General features: G+C 46.1%; 2 protein-coding genes across 2 annotated transcripts; both read right to left on the reverse strand.

The window, feature by feature from the left end:
• Positions 1-441: 441 nt before the first annotated feature.
• On the reverse strand, positions 442-2139 carry LOC120935564 (putative tripartite motif-containing protein 75). Its single transcript, XM_040347613.1, has 3 exons — positions 1802-2139; positions 1242-1648; positions 442-1127 (listed from the first exon to the last, which is right to left on the reverse strand). The coding sequence occupies exons 1-3, from the start codon at positions 2137-2139 to the stop codon at positions 442-444; spliced, it is 1431 nt and encodes a 476-aa protein (XP_040203547.1).
• A 14503-nt stretch (positions 2140-16642) lies between these two features.
• LOC120935565 (putative tripartite motif-containing protein 75) lies at positions 16643-18415 on the reverse strand. Its single transcript, XM_040347614.1, has 3 exons — positions 18054-18415; positions 17524-17930; positions 16643-17409 (listed from the first exon to the last, which is right to left on the reverse strand). The coding sequence occupies exons 1-3, from the start codon at positions 18413-18415 to the stop codon at positions 16643-16645; spliced, it is 1536 nt and encodes a 511-aa protein (XP_040203548.1).
• Positions 18416-20376: the final 1961 nt, after the last annotated feature.

Here is a 20376-nt window from a genome sequence, read left to right on the forward strand (position 1 = left end):
CAAAATTGTCTCTCTATTTTTGTTTATAGTGCAAAAAATAAAAACTGCAAAAGTGATCAAATACCACCAAAAGAAAGGACGTGGGAAAAAAAAGGACGTCAATTTTGTTTGGGAGCTACGTCGCACGACTTTGTCGCGCAATTGTCGGTCAAAGCGATGCAGTGCCGAATCACAAAAAGTGCGTTGGTCTTTGGCCAGCCAAATGGTCCGGGCTTAAGTGATTAAACAAACTATTTGCACAATTGTTGTGAGGCATCCTGGAAAGTGTAGTCAGTCAATAACCATATCAGTTGTCAATGGAAGAATTGTTTGGATGGATATATGAATGATAGGCAACTCAGCGGGAACCCAAGCCCACTACTTTATACTATGGAAGGTCCCACCAAGAAGAATTAGTCTCCCTGTGATGTCACCAGTCTATGGCCAGATCTGTCACATGTCCTATTTCTGCCCATCAATCTTTATATAACCTCCTCCTACATATAATGCAGCATGGAGGGGCTCAGTGAAGATGTCAATGAAGGTGTGGAGGTGTCGAATAGAAATATCCAACTCATAAAAAGAGAGATGCCCCTCCTTATAATCCAGACACACCCTGACTCTGTGCATTGGAATTTTGCCCTTTATATTGGTTGATTGCTTGTTATGTTTCGCTAATAAATTATCACCGTTCCTCTCCAGACACCAGGACTTCTCATTACATCCAATCTCTGATGCTTCTCCTGTCCTGGCTATACTGGGGTAACACATCCCGACTCTCCAGTGTGACGATCCCCCAACATCCACATCCCAGTAATGTCTCCCTGAGGAGAAACTCTGACTGCTCAACACCTGAGGAGACATCACATCTGTGTATTGTGGGATGGCTTGATTCATGGCAAACAAAACGTTACCCTTTACTCGGTGGCCCTGAAACCCCCCGAAATTATTATGGTGAACACCGCTGCCAAACGAAGCAGTAAATCTCTCTGGTGTTTGAGGGCGATTCAGATCTTTATTTGTCTTGTGTGCGGTCTTCTTATCATCTGAGATATTTAGGTAATTATTTGCAGTGTCTGAATCCAGTAAAATTTCTGCAGGTACAGGTATAATCGCTCCATATAGTCCTGTTATTATATCAGATAATCCTGTATATAACGTGTGTGAGATTCCAGTCACATCCAGTTCCCCCCCACCATGAAGGAGTTTATCACGTCTCTTTTTGTCCTTCTCATCTCCATCCTCAGTATCACACAAGTCACCTGTGTCTGATTCCTGTAGGAAAGTCAGTGGGTCCGTCATGTTACATATCTCCTCGATGTGACGAATCTCCCTGGACAGATCGTCCTTCTTTATCTCCAACTCCTGAATTAAATCAGAGGGTGGGAATGAGACTCTCTCCGCCTTCATAGTTATCTCTTTAAGAACTCTCCTCTCCAGGATGTCCAGTTGTCTCCTGATGTCTCTGAATATGGTGCTGACTCTCTTGGTTACACCGTCTGTACTGTCTTGTACTTTTCTTTTGCACTTCTGCAGACTCTTGATGCTTTCCTCCATCTCCTCTCTCTTTTTCACCAACTTCTGCAGAGCATTGGTCAGGTTCTCCTTCCTCTTTTCAAAGGCCTCCTCCAGTACCTCCACCTGGTGTTCCTGATGGTCTCCATGCAGCCTGCAGGACCCACAGAGACAGGCCGAGTCCTCGGTGCAGTAATACTCCAGGATCTTCTCATGGACGGAGCATTTCCTGTTCTTCTGGGGAGTGGTGAGGTCAGATAGGACATGTTGGGGTGACTTACTGTGGACTCTCAGATGGTCTTCACACAGATAAGCTTCACACAGCAGACAAGATTTAACAGCGGGTACAGGAGAGTGAATACAGTGTGTACAGAAGATCTGGCTCTTATCCTCCTTCTCTGGCTCGGTAGATCGGAAACTCTCCATTATGTTGCGCAGTGTTATGTTCCTGCTAAGTTGAGGCCGCACCTGGGACTCTTCTCTGCATTCAGGACAGCAATAAACTCCGGACCCCCCCTGTGTATCCAGAACACTTTCAATACAGTCCCGGCAGAAGCTGTGTCCACATTTTAGCATTACAGGATTGGTATAAATGTTCAGACAGATGGAACAGTCCAGCTCCTTCCTCGCATCAGAGAACGCCATCGCTGACTGCAGAAGAGAGAAACGAAACTAAGTAGATGTGTGTCAGAGGGAGGGAATCACAGGGAGGGAATCAGAGGGAGGGGGTCGGAGGGAAGGAGTCAGAGGGAGGGGGTCAGATTGGAGTTTATCTATGTGTGCAGAACAAGAGGTAGTGGAGAGAGGGGAGAGTTCTGCCGAACACACCATCCAAGGATTCACTAATGTGATCAGAACAATGGGAGAAATAATCAGGGAGCCAATGAGTTGTAGTGATATTATAATTCCATCGCCCAATTTTTTTGGAGTTTATAAATGTGAGGGGGGTGGGGAGGATAGGTGGGCTCCAAATCACTGTAGCTGCACACATGACCCTAGGGAGTACCTGAGAGAGAGCTGTACTGGGAGAAGAGATGTACTAATGTAGAGCTGCATTTGGAATTAACTGGGGGAGATTAATGGGATAAAAGGTGTACTGGGGAAAGCTGTAACGAGGGAGGGCTCTACTGGGGCGAGCTGCACTAGGTAGAAGATTTGTGATATGGAAAGATGTACTGTTGAAGATCTGTACTAGGTGTAGCACTACCCCCGGAGGAGCTGCTGGTTGTTTTGGGTCTACGCTCTGTGATTAACCCCTTAAAAAGTGTCTCAAAACCCTCCTTTGACACACCTGGTAATATGGGAGTTGTGGACCCCAGTAACTTGTGGGGAGACACAATATCCCATTGCAGTATGAAAGACAGGCCGCTCACAGACCAAAATAATGCTTTACTTAAAGAAAAGAACAAAGGAGCATGAGTAAACAGTGAAGCTTTATTTGCAGATCCCTGCAGTATCAGTAACGATTAGGGATGAGCTTTGCTTTTGAGTCAAACTCACGTTCGACTCAAACATCGTATGTTCGACAGTTCGTCGAAATACAAACGTTACGGGCCGTTCGCGCCAAATTTGTGTGGCGTGTCACGGCCCATAATTCACTGCAGCATCGCAGTGCATTGCTGGCTGATGATTGGCCAAGCATGCACTATGATCCGCATTCTTGGCCAATCACAGCTTGCAAAAAACGGAGAGCCATAATTGGCCAAAGTCAGGGTGGCTTTGGCCAATTATGGCTCAGGGGGTTTAGTACACGCCCCACACTATAAATGGCCGCCTGCAGGTCAGTCTTGTGTAGTGTGTTGCGGTGGTTAAAAGAAGACAGACAGAGAGAGAGAGTGTCATTTATTGCAGGTAGATAGAGCAGGTGCACCTAAAGCTACGAGTGTGTACTGTCTTTGTCCTCTGCACATTGTGCACCTAACGTAAAGCTGGTGTTTCTCATATTTACTCCTAGAAGCAGGGATCTGCTCATATTAATACTACAGGCAGGGTATATTGCTGCAAGTACTTTCACATGGTGTACTGTCTGTGTCCTCTGCAGTGTGCACCTAAAGCTACGTGGTGTGTGCACTGTCCGTGTCCTCTGCACATTGTGCACCTAACGTAAAGCTGGTGATTCCCATATTTACTCCTAGAGGTAGGTATCTGCTCATATTAATACTACAGGCAGGGGATATTGCTGCAAGTGGGCCTTTTTTGAGACGAGTGCATCAGATCGCACCGCTGCTATTTGCAACATACGTCTCAAGCGTATCTTGCCTGGCCAAAACACCACCCGCTTGGGCCCCACATGCTTGACCAGACATATGTCGACCTGCCATGCAGTTCGTTGGCAAGCGTACCTCAAAGACCCACTCCAAAGAACAAAGACCTCTCCTTGCTCCTCATCAGCTGGGATCTCCAACCCCACTATACCCTCAGTCCTCTCTGAAGCCTGCACTGATAAGACTGAAGGTGTAGAATTAGGTGTGTCACAGCCAAGTACTTGCGGGCAATCTACTATTGGTACACCAATGGCAGATTGTACCAGGAAAATTTCCCTGCCCCAGCTGCTGCAGCGCCGAAAGAAGTTCTCTCCCAGCCATCCACATGCCCAGCGGTTGAATGCTAGCTTAGCTAAATTGCTAGCACTTCAACTACTGCCTTTTCAGTTTGTAGATTCTGCCCCCTTCCATTTGTGGAATGTGCGGTACCTCAGTGGCAAGTTCCCAAACGCCACTTTTTCTCACGGAAGGCGATTCCGGCTCTCTACCGCAATGTCCATGCCTCGCTGGACAGGGCGGTCAGTGGTAAGGTGCATATTACCGCTGACTCATGGTCCAGCAGGCATGGACAGGGACGTTACCTATCTTTCACAGCGCATTGGGTGACTCTGCTGGCAGCTGGGAAGGAAGCAGGACAAGGTACAGTAGTGTTGGAGTTTGTTCCACCACCACGCCTCCAAAATTCTACTACTGGTTGTGACACACCTCTCTCCTCCACCCCCTCCTCTTCTTCCTCTGTGGCCTCTTCCTGTGCTGATGTGTCCTCGGAACCAGCGGTGCTCCGTAGACGTTCAAGGGGCTACGCAGGTACGCAGGCAAAGAGATGCCATGCGGTGCTTGAGCTGGTGTGCTTGGGGGACAGGAGCCACACTGGGCCAGAGGTTCTGTCAGCTCTGCAGGGGCAGGCTCAGAGGTGGATGACGCCATGCCAGCTTAAGCCAGGAATGGCGGTTTGGGACAATGGCACCAACCTCCTCTCCGCCCTGCGACAGGGACAACTGACCCATGTGCCCTGTTTTGCTCATGTCCTGAATTTGGTGGTGCAGCGGTTCTTGGGCAGGTACCCGGGCTTACAGCATGTCCTGAAGCAGGCCAGGAAAGTCTGTGTGCATTTCTTACGGTCATATAATGCCAGTGCTCGGCTGGCAGACCTTCAAAAGGAATACAACCTGCCCAAGAACCGCCTAATCTGTGACATGCCCACCAGGTGGAACTCTACGTTGGCCATGCTGCAGCGGCTGCACACGCAGCAGAGGGCCATCAATGAGTATCTGTGCCAATATGGCAGCAGGACAGGGTCAGGGGAGCTTGGTATTTTTTCCCCACGCCAGTGGGCCATGTTTAGGGATGCATGCACTGTCCTGTCACCATTTTAGGAGGCCACGAGTATGGTGAGCAGTGACAGTGCATGCATCAGTGACACTGTCCCTCTTATTCACCTGTTGGAGCACACGCTGCATGGAATAATGGACAGGGCCCTTGAATCAGAACAGAGGGAGGAAAAGGAGGACTTCCTTACCTCTCAAGGCCCCCTTGATCCAGACAGTGTCCCTGCCTGCCCGCCTATCACACAGGAAGAGGACGAGGAGGAGGATTGTGTCAGCATGGAGGTGGAGCCTAGCACTCAGCATCAGCAGCAGTCTTCAAGGGATCAATTACAGCCCTAAGAAACCCATGGACTTGTACGTGGCTGGGACGAGGTGGCTGTGGATCCCGTCGTCCTCAGTGACCCAGAGGACTCCGCACCGAATGCCTCAGCAAACCTACGTTGTATGGCCTCCCTGATCCTGCAAAGCCTGCGGAAGGATCCCTGTATTCGTGCTATCAAGGAGAGGGATCATTACTGGCTGGAAACCCTCCTTGATCCACGTTACAAGAGTAAGGTTGCGGACCTAATCTTGCTGGCGCAGAGGGAGCAGAAGATGAAACATCTTTGGGAGGCCTTGCAGAAAGGTCTGTGCAACGCGTTTCCAGAGACTGGAAGGTTACAAAATCCTGGTCCTGGACAACGTGTTGCTGTGGCCGTCTGACCGATGCGTTCAGACAATTTTTTAGTCCGCAGCCCCAAAGTATGGCCGGTTCCAGCAACCATCGCCAGCGTCTGTTTTACATGGTGCGGAAATACCTAGGGGCAAGATCAGACTTGGACACCTTTCCCACCGAAAATCCTCTGGCTTACTGGGTCTTGAGGATGGATCACTGGCCAGAGCTTGCACAGTACACAATTGAGCTAATGGCTTGTCCTGCATCCAACGTTCTTTCAGAACGCACATTCAGTGCTGCTGGAGGCTTTGTAACCGATCACAGGGTGCGCCTCTCCACCGACTCGGTTGATCGACTGACCTTCATAAAAATGAATCAGGCTTGGATCACAACCAGCTATCAAGCACCTGATGCTGATGTAACTGAATAATTTTTTTCTAAATGTAGCGGGGTCATCCTGTCAGAGCTTTACGACAGGTCATCCCCGCTGGAACTTTATCCACATTTGTAAATATGTAAGATACCTTTAAGGAAGTTATGCATTAACGTGCACCAACCGGCCGCAACGCGTATATTAACTGTTCTGTAGGACTGCCCGATAAAGGGCGCTCGCGAGCATAGACTGCCTATCATTAGCTTAGATAAATGGTACCATTCTTATATTTAAAATCTCTTTTGCTTACATAAATTGCTGATCCTTGCAAGGGCCCTTGCGAGTCAGATTAAGTCATTACTTGCCAGTGGTGTTCATATTTCAAACTTATGTTTGTCTTTCTTAAGTTTCTATACAGTAAACTTACCTTATTTATATTTAAATATATTCACTGTGTGGTGTGTATTTTTCCTCGTCTGAAGAGACAGTCCATAACCGCAGGTAATTTTATTGCTATATTGTCACTGTGTATTGTATGCCTGCTATTGTGACCCCAGCCCAGCAGAGGTCACAATATCTCATTCACCAGACTTCTGATGTGTCAAGGGAGGGTTTGAGCTAGTTAAACAGGGGTGAGCTGAGCCAATAGAGAGTAGATCCCAAATCAATCAGCGGCTCCTTCGGGGGTAGCGCTACATAAATATCAGATCCCTTCAAGACTGCCTATGCTGATGCTGAGTGATTATCCTGTTATGCTGAGTGACTATCCTTTTCCTCCTCAATGATCATGCTGATAGGTTGTAAGAACATTTTTGGTTCTGGGCACCGCCAATTTTTCTGCCCCTGTTTAACAGGGGCGTATAATTACAATTTTTTATGTATGTGTAAATAATAATGCGCTAAAACAACTGATTAAGTGAGGTGTCAACACATCAAAATTCCTGGAGGAGAAAGACAATGTTATACAAAGAATAAAGTTCCAAAATTCATTGTAAATCGTCCCTTGATGCTATAATCCTAAAGCAACTCAGCTCCACCTTCCCAGACCACACATACACAGTGTGTGAGATATCAACAGCTTGATGGTGTGATAATTAGACTTGTCAGGTCAGAGTGTGCTTTCCACCAGGTATTCACGTACTCAAATATGCAAAAAAAGAGAGGGAGACAGAAAAGACCGATAGTGTGATACCGTAATTAAAACACTGGCATCTCACAATACTCAGAATATCACTCACGAATCCTCGATAACATTAAGGCTTCAACGTATGTGCATGTGTGCTGCTCAGCTTGTCAGGCTCCTCATCCGGCACCTCCGTGCGTCCCGTCACTCAAGCTCCTCCCCCACGCGTATAGTCACTGGACACGTGACTTAATCATGGTTGACCCATGATTAAGTCACGTGTCCAGTGACGATACGCGTGGGGGAGGAGCTTGAGTGACGGGATGCACGGAGGTGCCGGATGAGAAGCCTGACAAGCTGAGCAGCACACATGCACATACGTTGAAGCCTTAATGTTATCGAGGATTCGTGAGTGATATTCTGAGTATTGTGAGATGCCAGTGTTTTAATTACGGTATCACACTATCGGTCTTTTCTGTCTCCCTCTCTTTTTTTGCATATTTCAGTACGTGAATACCTGGTGGAAAGCACACTCTGACCTGACAAGTCTAATTATAACACCATCAAGCTGTTGATATCTCACACACTGTGTATGTGTGGTCTGGGAAGGTGGAGCTGAGTTGCTTTAGGATTATAGCATCAAGGGACGATTTACAATGAATTTTGGAACTTTATTCTTTGTATAACATTGTCTTTCTCCTCCAGGAATTTTGATGTGTTGACACCTCACTTAATCAGTTGTTTTAGCGCATTATTATTTACACATACATTTTTGCTTGGTTTAGTTCACCGATATAATTGCAGCTTTTTCATTTATTTATTGGTTAGGTGGTATAATTATTTAATCACTAGTAGCGCTGTAGACCTTCACATATATTAATTACAATTTTTGATGCAATACTTTGCAGCCGGCTCATTCCTGCGCTCCAACTAGAGTATCTGTGAGGTGTTGCAGTGTTGTGGCACCAGCACCAGTGCCTAAGGCCCAATTTTTCTGCAACCGTTTAACAGGGGCGTGTAATTACAATTTGTGATGCAATACTTTGCAGCGGGCTCATTCCTGCGTTTCAACTAGAGTACCTGTGAGGGGTTGCAGGGGCACCAGTACCACCACCACCACCAACAAAGGCCCAATTTTTCTGCCCCTTTTCAACAGGGGCATGTAATTACAATTCTTGATCTAATATTTCACAGCAGGGCCCATTCCTGTGCCCACCAAGAGTAATTGTGAGGGCTTACAGAATTGTGGCACCAGCACCGCCTCAAACGAAGGCCTAATTTTTCTGCCCCTTTTCAACAGGGGCATTTAATTACAATTCTTGATCTAATATTTTACAGCAGGGCCCATTCCTGCGCCCACCAAGAGTATCTGTGAGGGGCTGCAGTGTTGTGGCACCAGTGCCTAAGGCATAATTTTTCTGCCCCTGTTCAACAGGGGCGTGTAATTTAAAATTCTTGATCTAATATTTCACAGCAGGGCACATTCCTGCGCCCACCAAGAGTAACTGTGAGGACTTACAGTGTTGTGGCACCAGTGCCTAAGGCCCAATTTTTCTGCCCCTGTTCAACAATGGCATGTAATTACAATTCTTGTTATAATAGTTAACACAGCAGGGCGTTCCAGCGCCCACCAAGACTAACTGTGAGGGCTTACAGTGTTGTGGCAACACCAACACCTAGGGCCCAAATTTCTGCAGAGTATATACGGCAGGCCCCTACTTTCATACATTCCAACTTACAAACGACTCCTACTTGCAAACGGAAGTAGACAAGAGGAAGTGAGAGGAAATCTACCCCTAGAAAGGGAAATTCTCTTCTGTAAGAGGTGTCTCTTGTCCACTGATGCTTTATCACCAATCCTTGTTTCACTAAAAAAAACAAATTTTCAAAAAATCATTTGTCATTGGGACAGAAAGTGAATTGAAATCTTCTCAATAGATGCACACAGACAGCAAAACAAATGTTACAGGGGTGATAACCCTTCTCTATGTTTGTCATGGAAGGCGTTCCAGCAGTATGGCCATCAGTAACAATGGCAGGAGAATCCAGTCCTGACACATGCGCGGTGGCGGCGTGCGTGGCGCGCACGGCGGGAGCGCGCGGTGACGGCGTTAGGCGCCAATAAACGCTATTTAAAGCAACCTGGTCCCTCACTATCTTGCTGTCCAGTCTACAGCGTATCCCTGGAGAATCCTGCACCTGTGTACCCGTTTGTATCCTGATTACCTGACCCGGCTTCCTCTGACCTCTCCTGCCTGCAACCTGCCCCTGACCCCGGCTACGTCTGACCACCGCACCTGCTCAGCCCCTGGCTCTGTTCTCTGCCCGCCTGTTATACCGACCCGGCCTGGACTTTGACTACCCCTTTGGACTTTGCTCTGGCTTCTGATCTGCCCACCTGTGTTTGACCCGGTCTGCCTCACCTGCTTGATTCCTGTCCCGCAAGTGCTACGCCTCTGCTCCAGCTTGCCGTTGGTATCCTGCCAGGACTTTGGTGCACCTTCCTACTGCCGCATCCAGCCCGCTACTCAGATTACTACCAGGCGCTTGTGTCCCTCTGAACTCTTGACCCCCTGTCTACTCTACTAGGGGCTCCTGAGTCAGAGGCTTACAAGAGGCCGTTCCCTGCATGTTGGGCTCCATTACCAGGTACGTGACAGTACTGGACAGCCATGTCTGAGCCCACGCAGGAAGTGTCTCCCATGGAGGATTTAAGCCGTAATCTGGATGGTCTCACAACCGCTGTAAGAAACCTTCAAGAAGGGTACACCCGTCTGGAGGGACGCATCCAAACTCTGTCTACAGCAGCCCCATCCGGAACCTCCTCTGCCCCCTCAGTCGTGATGTTAAGACAGGATGGGAAGGCATAAGATAGAATAGGATGGGATGGGATGGGATAATATAGGATAAGATATCCAATTGCCTCTCGGGGATCAGGAAGGAATTTTCTTCCCTGCTGTAGCAAATTGAATCATGCTCTGCTCAGGTTTTTCGCCTTCCTCTGGATCAACTGTGGGTATAGAATTGTATGGTATTATTATTATTTTATTTTTTTATGATTGAACTGGATGGACTTGTGTCTTTTTTTCAACCTGACTAACTATGTAACTATATAAGATAGAATAGGATAGAATGGGATGAGAAGGGATAATATAAAATAGGATAGGATGGGATAAGATAAAATAGGATAAGATAGTATAGGATAGGAAGGTTTGGGATGGGATGAGATGAGATAAGATACAATAGGATAGGATAGGCTAGGATAAGATAGGATGGGATGGGATGAGATAAGATACAATAGGATGGAATAGGATACGATAGGATATGATAGGATGGGATAAGATACAATAGGATAGGATACAATACTGCAGGATAGGATAGGATAAGATTATTTAGGATAGGTTAAGGTAGTTCAAGATAGGATAGGATAAGATGGGATATGACATACTTCAGGATACAGTGGAATAGTTATAATACTGTATATACTCGAGTATAAGCCGAGTTTTTCAGCACATCTTTTTGTGCTGAAAATGCCCCCCTCGGCTTATACTCGGCTTATACTCGAGTCACCTTTTTGCGCCTGATCTCCCGGATTTTGGTGACCCGGTACTGGCGCACATGTAGCCCCACTCTTCCTCTACAAGTGTACAAAGTTTGTTGTCCGGGAGTCCTACGGCCGGGGAGCACCGTTTTTTCAAAACCGGGCACCCCTTCCATAGACTCCCATGTTAAACGGTCATTTCTCCGGTGACTTTGGGCACCCGGTACCGGCCGATCGTAGATCCCCTGAACTTGGCACACATGTAGCCCCATTCTCCTCTACTAAGGCATGGGCACAGTGAGGCATGGACATGGACACAGTGAGGCATGCAGATGGACACCCTAGGCTTTTACTCCAGTCAATAAATTTTCCCATTTTTTTGTGGTAAAATTAGGTGCCTCGGCTTATATTCGGGTCGGCTTATACTCGAGTATATACGGTACATTGAATCAAAATTAACAGAATTATTTACAATATGACAAAAGTGAGACTTGAAGTTAAAGCGGTGGTTCCCCTAAAAATAAAATTTTGACATCGCATTTAGCAAATAAATTACAATTAGAATCGGCTTGTTTTATTTAAAAAATACCTCTGTACGTATCGTTTCCTATATTCGGTCCCACCGCCACTTCTGGGTACGATGCAGGCGGTGGGCGTTCCTAATTGATTGACAGGCATCCGAACGACGCATCCATCGCGTCACGAGATGCCGAAAAAAGCCGAACGTCGGTGCGCATGCGCCGTATAGAGCCGCACCGACGTTCGCCTTTTTTCGGCATCTCGTGACGCGATGGATGCGTCGGTCGGATGCCTGTCAATCAATTAGGAATGCCCACCGCCAGCATCGTACCCAGAAGTGGCGGTGGGAACGAATCTAACAAACGGTATGTACGGAGCTTTTTTTTTTAATAAAACCGGCCGATTCTAATCGTAATTTATTTGGGAAAGGCAATGTTAACATTTTATTTTTAGGGGAACCACCGCTTTAAGCATTCAAGGCACAGTAACAGATTATCTTCAGATAAACAGCCCATCCTTCAATGATACTGATACTCACCTTCCTGCCCCACCCCATTAATTTACCCATATATAAAGCCCCGGGTAAGCTCTATGTTGGTCCATGTCGGAGCTTACACTGGACTAAGGACCTTTCATTCCCCCTCCTCCCATGTGACATAGCTCAGGCCTGGTGATTGGATGCTCATTACAGCATCAGAGGAGGGGGAGTGGCTCCCATTCTCGTACCGGGGATTTCCCAAAGGGCTCCAGCTGGTGATCAATGTGGTGGCGACGCTATAAAAAAAAACATTAATTATAGTGATAAATTAGAATAGAGACTGCTAATAGTATTGATACATAAGAAAAGAGACACTTTAGATTTGTAATTTATTATACTGGTTATGTTTATATAAGAAAAGACACACATTAGATTAGGAATAATCGTTATATTACATTAGAAGTACAGGAAATTTATAACAGTGATACATTGAATTGGGAGTACATTATCATTGTAATACATTAGAGAACATTGTAGAAGTATTGTGATTTATGCTGGATTACAACCAGGGATTTTTTTTTTTTTTTGTTAATTAAGGATTTTTTTTTGTAGGTCACATTTTTTGGGGGGGGATAGGAAGGGATACTACATACTCCTTTTATGTTACTGCAATTTTGCCGCGATTTTGTTTTGCATTTTCTTCTGCTTTCTTTGGAGGGGGAAATTATGTTGTTGGGTAGATTTAAAAACGAAAAAAGCTAATTGCGGCAAAATCACGGGAAAAACGTGCTACATTCTTTTCTGCAGCTTCTCCATTGAAGTCTATTGAACCCCCAAAAAAAGTGCAGTTTTTGGCGAAATTTTTCCACAAATAGAGCTTTCTTTTGGTGGTATTTGATCATCTCTGTGGTTTTTATTTTTTGCGCTATAAACAAAAAAAAGACAGAAATTTTGAAAAAAAAACACAATATTTTTTACTTTTTGCTATAATAACTATCTAATTAAAAATATATATATTATTTTTTCTCAGTTTAGGCCGATATGTATTCTTCTACATATTTTTGGTAAAAAAATCGCAATAAGCGCATATTGATTGGTTTGCGCAAAAACTTGTAGCGTCTACAAAATAGGGGATAGAATTATGATTTTTTTTTTATTATTTTTTTTTTTTTTACTACTAATGGCGGCGATCTGCGATTTTTGTCAGGACTGCAATATTACGGCGGACACTTTGGACACATTTTTGGGACCATTTACATTTATACAGCGAACGGTGCTATAAATATGCATTGATTACTGTATAAATGTGACTGGCAGGGAAGGGGTTAACACTAGGGGGCGCTCAAGGGGTTAAATGTGTGCCCTGCTAGCTGATTTTTACTGTGGGGGGAGAGAACTGACTGGGGGAGGTGACCGGGGGATGTACAAGGGACACACCATCGGTCTCCTCTCTCCCTGACAGGACGTGGATCTCTGTGTTTACACACAGAGATCCACGTCCCTGTTACTGCCTATCACGGGTACCTGGTGGACATCGCGGCCGCCAGGCACATGCGTCGGTACCTGAGTGACACCGCTGGCAGTTGCCCCCCAGTGGCCGGGAGGAGCCGAGGATGTCAATAGACGTCCTCCCGGCCCTGTAAAGACACCTTGTGGCCGTCATTTGTCAATGGCCCGGGTCTCTAGTAGTTAAAAAAAAGTCCAGACCCTTTCCAAAAATGCAGAGGCACAAAAATACATTGGGTCAGATCCACGTACCTGCGCGTAATCTTCCGCCGGGCGCAGCGTATCTAAGATACACTACGCCGCCGTAACTTATTTATTTTATTCCGAATCCTGAAAGAATTTGCGCCGTAAGTTACGGCGGCGTAGTGTATCTCTGGCGGCGTAAGGGCGCGGAATTCAAATGGATGTAATGGGGGCGTGTTTTATGTAAATACATTGTGACCCGACGTAAACGACTTTTTTTTTAACTGCTCATGCGCCGTCCGTGGGGGTATCCCAGTGCGCATGCTTGAAATTAACCAGGAACAAGCCATTGCTTCCGACGGTGACATCATTCTACGCAAATCCCTATTCGCGAACGACTTATGCAAACAACGTAAAAAATTCAAAATTGTACGCGGGAACGATGGCCATACTTAACATTGAGTACGCCTCATAACAGCAGCTTTAACTATACGCCGGAAAAAGCCGAACGCAAACGACGTAAAAAAATGTGCCAGGCGGACGTACGTTTGTGGATCGCCGTAACTAGCTAATTTGCATACTCAACGCGGATTTCAACAGGAACGCCACCTAGCGGCTGCCGAAAAATTTGCAGCTTAGATCCGACGGCGTACTAAGAAGTACGCCTGTCGGATCGACCCGAGATGCCGTCGTATCTTGTTTTGTGGATACAAATTTAAAATTACGCCGGCGTATCAATAGATACGCCGGCGTAATGCTTTTGTGGATCTGCCCCATTGACGTGAACATGTTTCATAGGAAACCATGTTAAAAAAAATGTCCTGCATTTCTGCAGAAAGCAAAAAGGATGAAAACATGCATTGGTGTGAATGGAGCCTTAGGGGGACACCCATGTATGTTTTCTTTTTTGCCAGTGGCTCCCCCATCAAATCCATATCATATTCAAAGGGTCTGGTATCATTCATGCTGTAGGATATGCTACAGCAAAGGTGACATTTAAACTGGCCATACATTATACAATTTTCTTATTCAATTTCCTTAGATTTACCTTCAACTATGTAGTGCAAGAGCCTGCCTGATTGCATACAAATTGAAAGTGTTTAGGTCTGACCTCATAGTATATGGTTTTGGTAAATCTAAAGGAAAGTTGTACAAGAAAATTGAATAATATATGGCCATCCTTATTAAGAAAAAGAATATACAGTTTAAATGAGATGCCATTTGCACGCTTCTTAAAAAAAAAAAAAAAAGCATAGAGACCCCTCACTTAAAGGTCTGCTATGTATTTAGGGGGACTTTTGTTTGTTGGACTCATGTGTTAAAAAAAAAAACTGGGGTAGAGGTTCACCTTCCAGCAGGACAACGACCCTAAACATACAGCCAGAGCCAGGGGTGGACTGACAACTCATGGGGCCCCCGGGCGATAGAAGATTATGGGGCCCCTGGGCTTACAGATGGCCACCACGCCAGGAGGCATTGCATAGGCAGGGCAGCTAAAATCTCAGGATTTTCACATCAAAGGCATGTCGGTTTTGAACATATCAGGGACAGATGTAAAAAAAAAACACAGATTTTTACATACTGTCCCTGGTTTTATTGAGCCTGGCAACCCTGATGGGGCCCCCTAGTGGCATGGGGCCCTCGGGCAGTGCCCGAGAGTCCCAATGGTCAGTCCGCCCCTGGCCAGAGCTACAATGGAATGGTTTAGATCAAAGCATATTCATGTGTTAGAATGACCCAGTCACAGTCCAGACCTAAATCACATTGAGAATCTGTGACAAGACTTGAAAATTGCTGTTCACAGACGCTCTCCATCCAATCTGACAGAGCTTGAGATATTTTGCAAAGAAGAAGAATGGGCATAAATGTCCCTCTATAGATGTGCAAAGCTGGTAGAGACACCCCCCCAAAAAAAATTGCAGCTGTAATTGCAGAGAAAGGAGGTTCTACAAAGTATTAACTCAGGGGGGCGCTATACAAATGTACCCCCCACATTTTTCACATATTTATTTGTAAAAAAAGTTGAAAACCATTCATCATTTTCCTTCCACTTCACAATTATGTGCCACTTTGTGTTGGTCTATCACATAAAAATTAGTGCTGTCAAACGATTAAAATTTTTAATCGCGATTAATCGCATTAATGTCATAGTTAACTCACGATTAATCTATCTAATTTATGACGAATTTCCCCACAAATATCGCACAATTCTGCAAGTGATTATAATTTATTATCGCTGTTTTCTAGCTGATCTAAAACCATTTTTGACATAAAGGGACACTTTTGGACAATCTACAGTTTTTCAGGCAGAAAGAATAGTTTTTATTATATAAAAGTACATGTAGGGCACTGGGCAGACCACTAGGGACAAGGGGGGGGGGGGGTGTATTTTTTACATACAGTACTGTAATCTATAAGATTACAGTATACTGTGTGTATTGTGTTTGTTTACTTTTTTAAATTTGGCGCCGTTCTCCGCTCCCGTGCGTCGTAACGTCGCAGGGAAACGGAGCTCGGCGGCACACAGGCACTGTGAATCGAGCGAGGAGGACCCGCCAAGCGAGGAGGACCCGCCAAGCAAGGAGGACCCGCCAAGCAAGGAGGACCCGCTCGATCACACAGCGGGGTGGCATCGCTGGATCCAGGGACAAGGTGAGTAACTTGCCTGTGAATCCAGCGAGAAGGTAAGCCGCGCCGCTGCACACTCTGCATGTCCACCCCGAGGGCTCCTGCGTTAATCGCGCGATAAAAATATTGACGGCGTTAACATGGGTTTGCGTTAACGCCGTTAATATCGCGTTTAACGCACAGCCCTAATAAAAATACATTTACGTTGTTGGTTGCAACATGACAAACTGTGGAAAATGTTGTCAAATTTTGTCAAATATCAAGGGGTATGAATACTTTGTCTGCATATATATCTATATATATATATATATATATATATATATATATATATATAGAGAGAGAGAGAGAGATAAATATGTCTATATATAGAGAGATATCTATCTATCTATCTATCTATCTATATATATATATATATATAGATATACACACACACACACATACATATAGATATATCTATATAGAGTATATTGGTGCCCAAGCCCACTGCTTTATACTATGGAAGATCCTACCAATGCCTCCCTGTGATGTCAGCAGTCTCTAGGCAGATTTGTCACATGTCCCGTTCCCACCCACCTAACTTTATATAACCTCCACCTACATATAATGCAGCATGGAGGGGCTCAGTGAAGAGGTCAGTCAAGGTGTGAAGGAGTCGGATCGGAATATCCAACTTGTAAAAAGAGAGACGCCCCGCCTTATAATCCAGACACACCCTGACTCTGTGTATTGGGATGTTGGCCAATATATTGGTTGATTTATTGTTATGTTTTACTAAAAATGTATCACCGTTCCTCTCCAGACACCAGGACTTCTCACTACATCCAATCTCTGATGCTTCTCCTGTCCTGGCTATACTGGGGTAACACATCCCGACTCTCCAGTGTGATGATCCTCCAACATCCACATCCCAGTAATGTCTCCCTGAGGAGAAACTCTGACTGCTCATCACCTGAGGAGATATCACGTTGCTGTATTGTGGAACAGTTCCACCTGAACTAGAACCAGAAGTAGAAACAGAGTGAAACGCAAAGCCAAACCCACTGTCAGACATACTGCCAAAAACAGGAACAGACATCACTTCCCGGTTCAGTGTACCATTCCTGTCTAGATTAGAATTTAAAACAGTACCAATCTGTACTCGGTAGACCCTAAATCTCTCTTGTGTATTAGGACGGTTCAACATTTTTTTTATCCTTTGTGCGGTCTTCCTATCATCTGGGATATTTAGGTAATTATGAGCCGTGTCTGCATCCAGTAATATATCAGCAGGTTCCAGTATAATCGCTCCACAGACCCCTGTTATTATATCAGATAATCCTGTATGTAATGTGTGTGAGATTCCAGTCACATCCAGATCCCCCCCACCATGAAGGAGTTTATCACGTCTCTCTTTGTCCTCCTCATCCTCATCCTCAGTATCACACAAGTCACCTGTGTCTGATTCCTGTAGGAAAGTCAGTGGGTCCGTCATGTTACATATCTCCTCGATGTGACGAATCTTCCTGGACAGATCGTCCTTCTTTATCTCCAGATCCTGAATTAAATCAGAGGCTGGGAATGAGACTCTCTCTGCCTTCATAGTTATCTCTTTAAGAACTCTCCTCTCCAGGATGTCCAGTTGTCTCCTGATGTCTCTGAATAGGGCGGTGACTCTCTTGGTTACACCGTCTGCACTGTCTTGTACTTTTCTCTTGTACTTCTGCAGACTCTTGATGCTTTCCTCCATCTCCTCTCTCTTTTTCACCAACTCCTGCAGAGCATTGGTCAGGTTCTCCTTCCTCTTCTGAGAGGCCTCCTCCAGAGCCTCCACCTGGTGTTCCTGATGGTCTCCATGCAGCCTGCAGGACCCACAGAGACAGGCCGAGTCCTCGGTGCAGTAATACTCCAGGATCTTCTCATGGACGGAGCATTTCCTGTTCTTCTGGGGAGTGGTGAGGTCAGATAGGACATGTTGGGGTGACTTGCTGTGGACTCTCAGATGGTCGTCACACAGAGAGGCTTCACACAGCAGACAAGATTTAACAGCGGGTACAGGAGAGTGAATACATTGCGTACAGAAGATCTGGCTCTCCTTCTTCTCTGGCTCCGTAGATCGGAAACTCTCCATGTTGCACACTGTTCTGTTCCTTCTAAATTCAGGCCGTTCCTGGAACTCTTCTCTGCATTCAGGACAGCAATAAACTCCGGACCCCTCCTGTGTATCCAGAACATCTTCTATACAGTCCCGGCAGAAGTTGTGTCCACATCTCAGTGTCACAGGATTGGTATAAATGTTCAGACAGATGGAACAGTCCAGCTCCTTCCTCGCATCAGAGAACGCCATCGCTGACTGCAGGAGAGAGAAACGAAACTAAGTCGATGTGTGTCAGAGGGAGGGAGTCTGAGGGAGGGGGTCAGAGGGAGCGAAGAAGAGAGAATCGAAACTAAGTAGATGAGTGTCAGAGGAAAGGAGTCCGAGGGAGGGAGTCAGAGGGAGGGGGTCAGAGGAGGATTTACTGAGATATCTCTGTGTGTAGAACAAGAGGGAATGGAGGGAGGGGAGAGGTCTGCTGATCACACCATCCAAATTTTTACTAATGTGATCAGAACAATGGGGTTGATTTACCAAAAGTGGAGAGTGCAAAATCTGGTGCAGCTGTGCATGGTAGCCAATCAGCTTCTAACTTCAGCTTGTTGCCAACTGTCAGTAAATTTATTGACAGTTTGTAAAAATAAGTGTAGCACTACCCCCAGGGGAGCTGCTGGTTTGTTTTGGGTGGCACATATACCTCGTGGCTCTCCAAATTCCTAGGGGTAAATGGTGCATATAGCAGAAGTAAAGGAATGTCCGCAACAGGTGTCTTTTCTGTGCTCCTTATTACCCAGCCGGGTAAAAACAATAAAACTTGTGGTGAAGAAAGTAAAGTTGAACGAAGAAGGAGAATAGCAAATTCAGGCGTAGCAATAGGGAAACAGTCCTGCTTCCACATGTAACACTTGTTGCGCCACTCCTGCTTGAGTGGGAATAGCGTACCTGGACAGGCCTCTTTCACTGACCTGGCAGCCAGAGTATCGCTCGAACCTTTGAGGAAAAGTCTCTGCCACAGACTCTCCTGGAATGGATTCAGTGAGAAACCTCTGCCACAGGCCCTCCTGATTGTGGTTACAGAGATGAACCTCCTTAGTAGAATTACACCTGGTTCTCCTTCAAGTTTCCTTCAGGTATCGGCTGACAGGTGACCAGCCTCTCGATCCCCGATGCACTGTCGAGACCCTATTGGATCGCCAGCCTCTTATTGGCTCTCCTCAGATGGACTCCCCACCGAACAGCTATACCACTTTGGATCTTCAGAATTGGGAACCCAGTTGACCATTGAATTTCCTGCCACAACTCAAATGTTCTGGACCAGCCTGGTCCCGGAACCAGGAACTCTGTGTGGCACCTACGCCCCGGCCTGGTAGGCCATAACCCCGGGGCACCGTGGTGCAGACACCCTAAAGGTGGATGCTGCACTTGAAGAAGAAGATCCCGAACTAATGGCGCCTGCCCCATAAATACCCTCCCCCAGCATGTACAGCGAGTCTCAACCCTCCTGATTGGCTGCTGGGAAAGAGCACCTAAACCTTGAGTCCACTGATGCCATCTACTGCACTGGGGTGAGAAGAACACCCCAGCCCAACAGAATGAGCCCACAGCACAGGCAAGCTGAGACAGAGACCCAATTTGAACATTTTAACCAGATCAGAGTTGACTACACTCTGATCTCCCTCTAAATTCAAATAGCACAGGTACTTTGAAGTAACCAGGCGCTACATAAGTGTAGCGCCCCCTTACTTACGCTAAAGTTAGTGGGGAATGGGAGAGTTACTTTGCTCCCATTCACAATTTGCTAAAATTGGGACTTCTGTCACTCCAGAAACGTCCACTGGGTCAGTCTATGCTCCAGGGATGCAATACCATCCCTGGCCAGCAGTTGGCACCAGAGGGGTTCTGGCAGAGAAACTTTCCCCAGCAGCCAATTAGAGAAGTTTCTCCCTTGCAAGGCATGCTGGGGAGGGGTATATCTGGGACAGGTGTCATCTGCTAAGAGAGTTTTCGTGGGGTCCCGGTTCCAGGTGCGGCATCCACCTTCAGGGTGTGCGCATCCATGGACCCCGCCAGCGAGGCCCACCAGGCCAGAATTGCAGTCTACACAAACCCTCATCCGGAGGTAAAAAAAGGGGACTCCAGTGACTTACTGTATCCCCAGTTCTATTAAAAGGATCCCAGGCTGGGTGCCGTTCGATTGGGGGGTCGGCTTGAGG

Source organism: Rana temporaria, chromosome 4 (genome assembly GCF_905171775.1).
Source record: "Rana temporaria chromosome 4, aRanTem1.1, whole genome shotgun sequence".
NCBI classification, from domain to species: domain Eukaryota; kingdom Metazoa; phylum Chordata; class Amphibia; order Anura; family Ranidae; genus Rana; species Rana temporaria.

What these genes read in the sequence shown, in the direction of transcription:
- LOC120935565 (XM_040347614.1), bottom strand. Translation starts at nt 18,415, where the DNA reads ATGGCGTTCTCTGATGCGAGGAAGGAGCTGGACTGTTCCATCTGTCTG. An exon ending in CATCTGAGAGTCCACAGCAA is followed by an intron (nt 17,931 to 18,053) that starts GTCACCCCAACA and finishes TGGGTCCTGCAG; the next exon opens with GCTGCATGGAGACCATCAGG. An exon ending in CCTACAGGAATCAGACACAG is followed by an intron (nt 17,410 to 17,523) that starts GTGACTTGTGTG and finishes CATTACATACAG; the next exon opens with GATTATCTGATATAATAACA.
- LOC120935564 (XM_040347613.1), bottom strand. Translation starts at nt 2,139, where the DNA reads ATGGCGTTCTCTGATGCGAGGAAGGAGCTGGACTGTTCCATCTGTCTG. An exon ending in CTGCTGTGTGAAGCTTATCT is followed by an intron (nt 1,649 to 1,801) that starts GTGTGAAGACCA and finishes TGGGTCCTGCAG; the next exon opens with GCTGCATGGAGACCATCAGG. An exon ending in CCTACAGGAATCAGACACAG is followed by an intron (nt 1,128 to 1,241) that starts GTGACTTGTGTG and finishes CGTTATATACAG; the next exon opens with GATTATCTGATATAATAACA.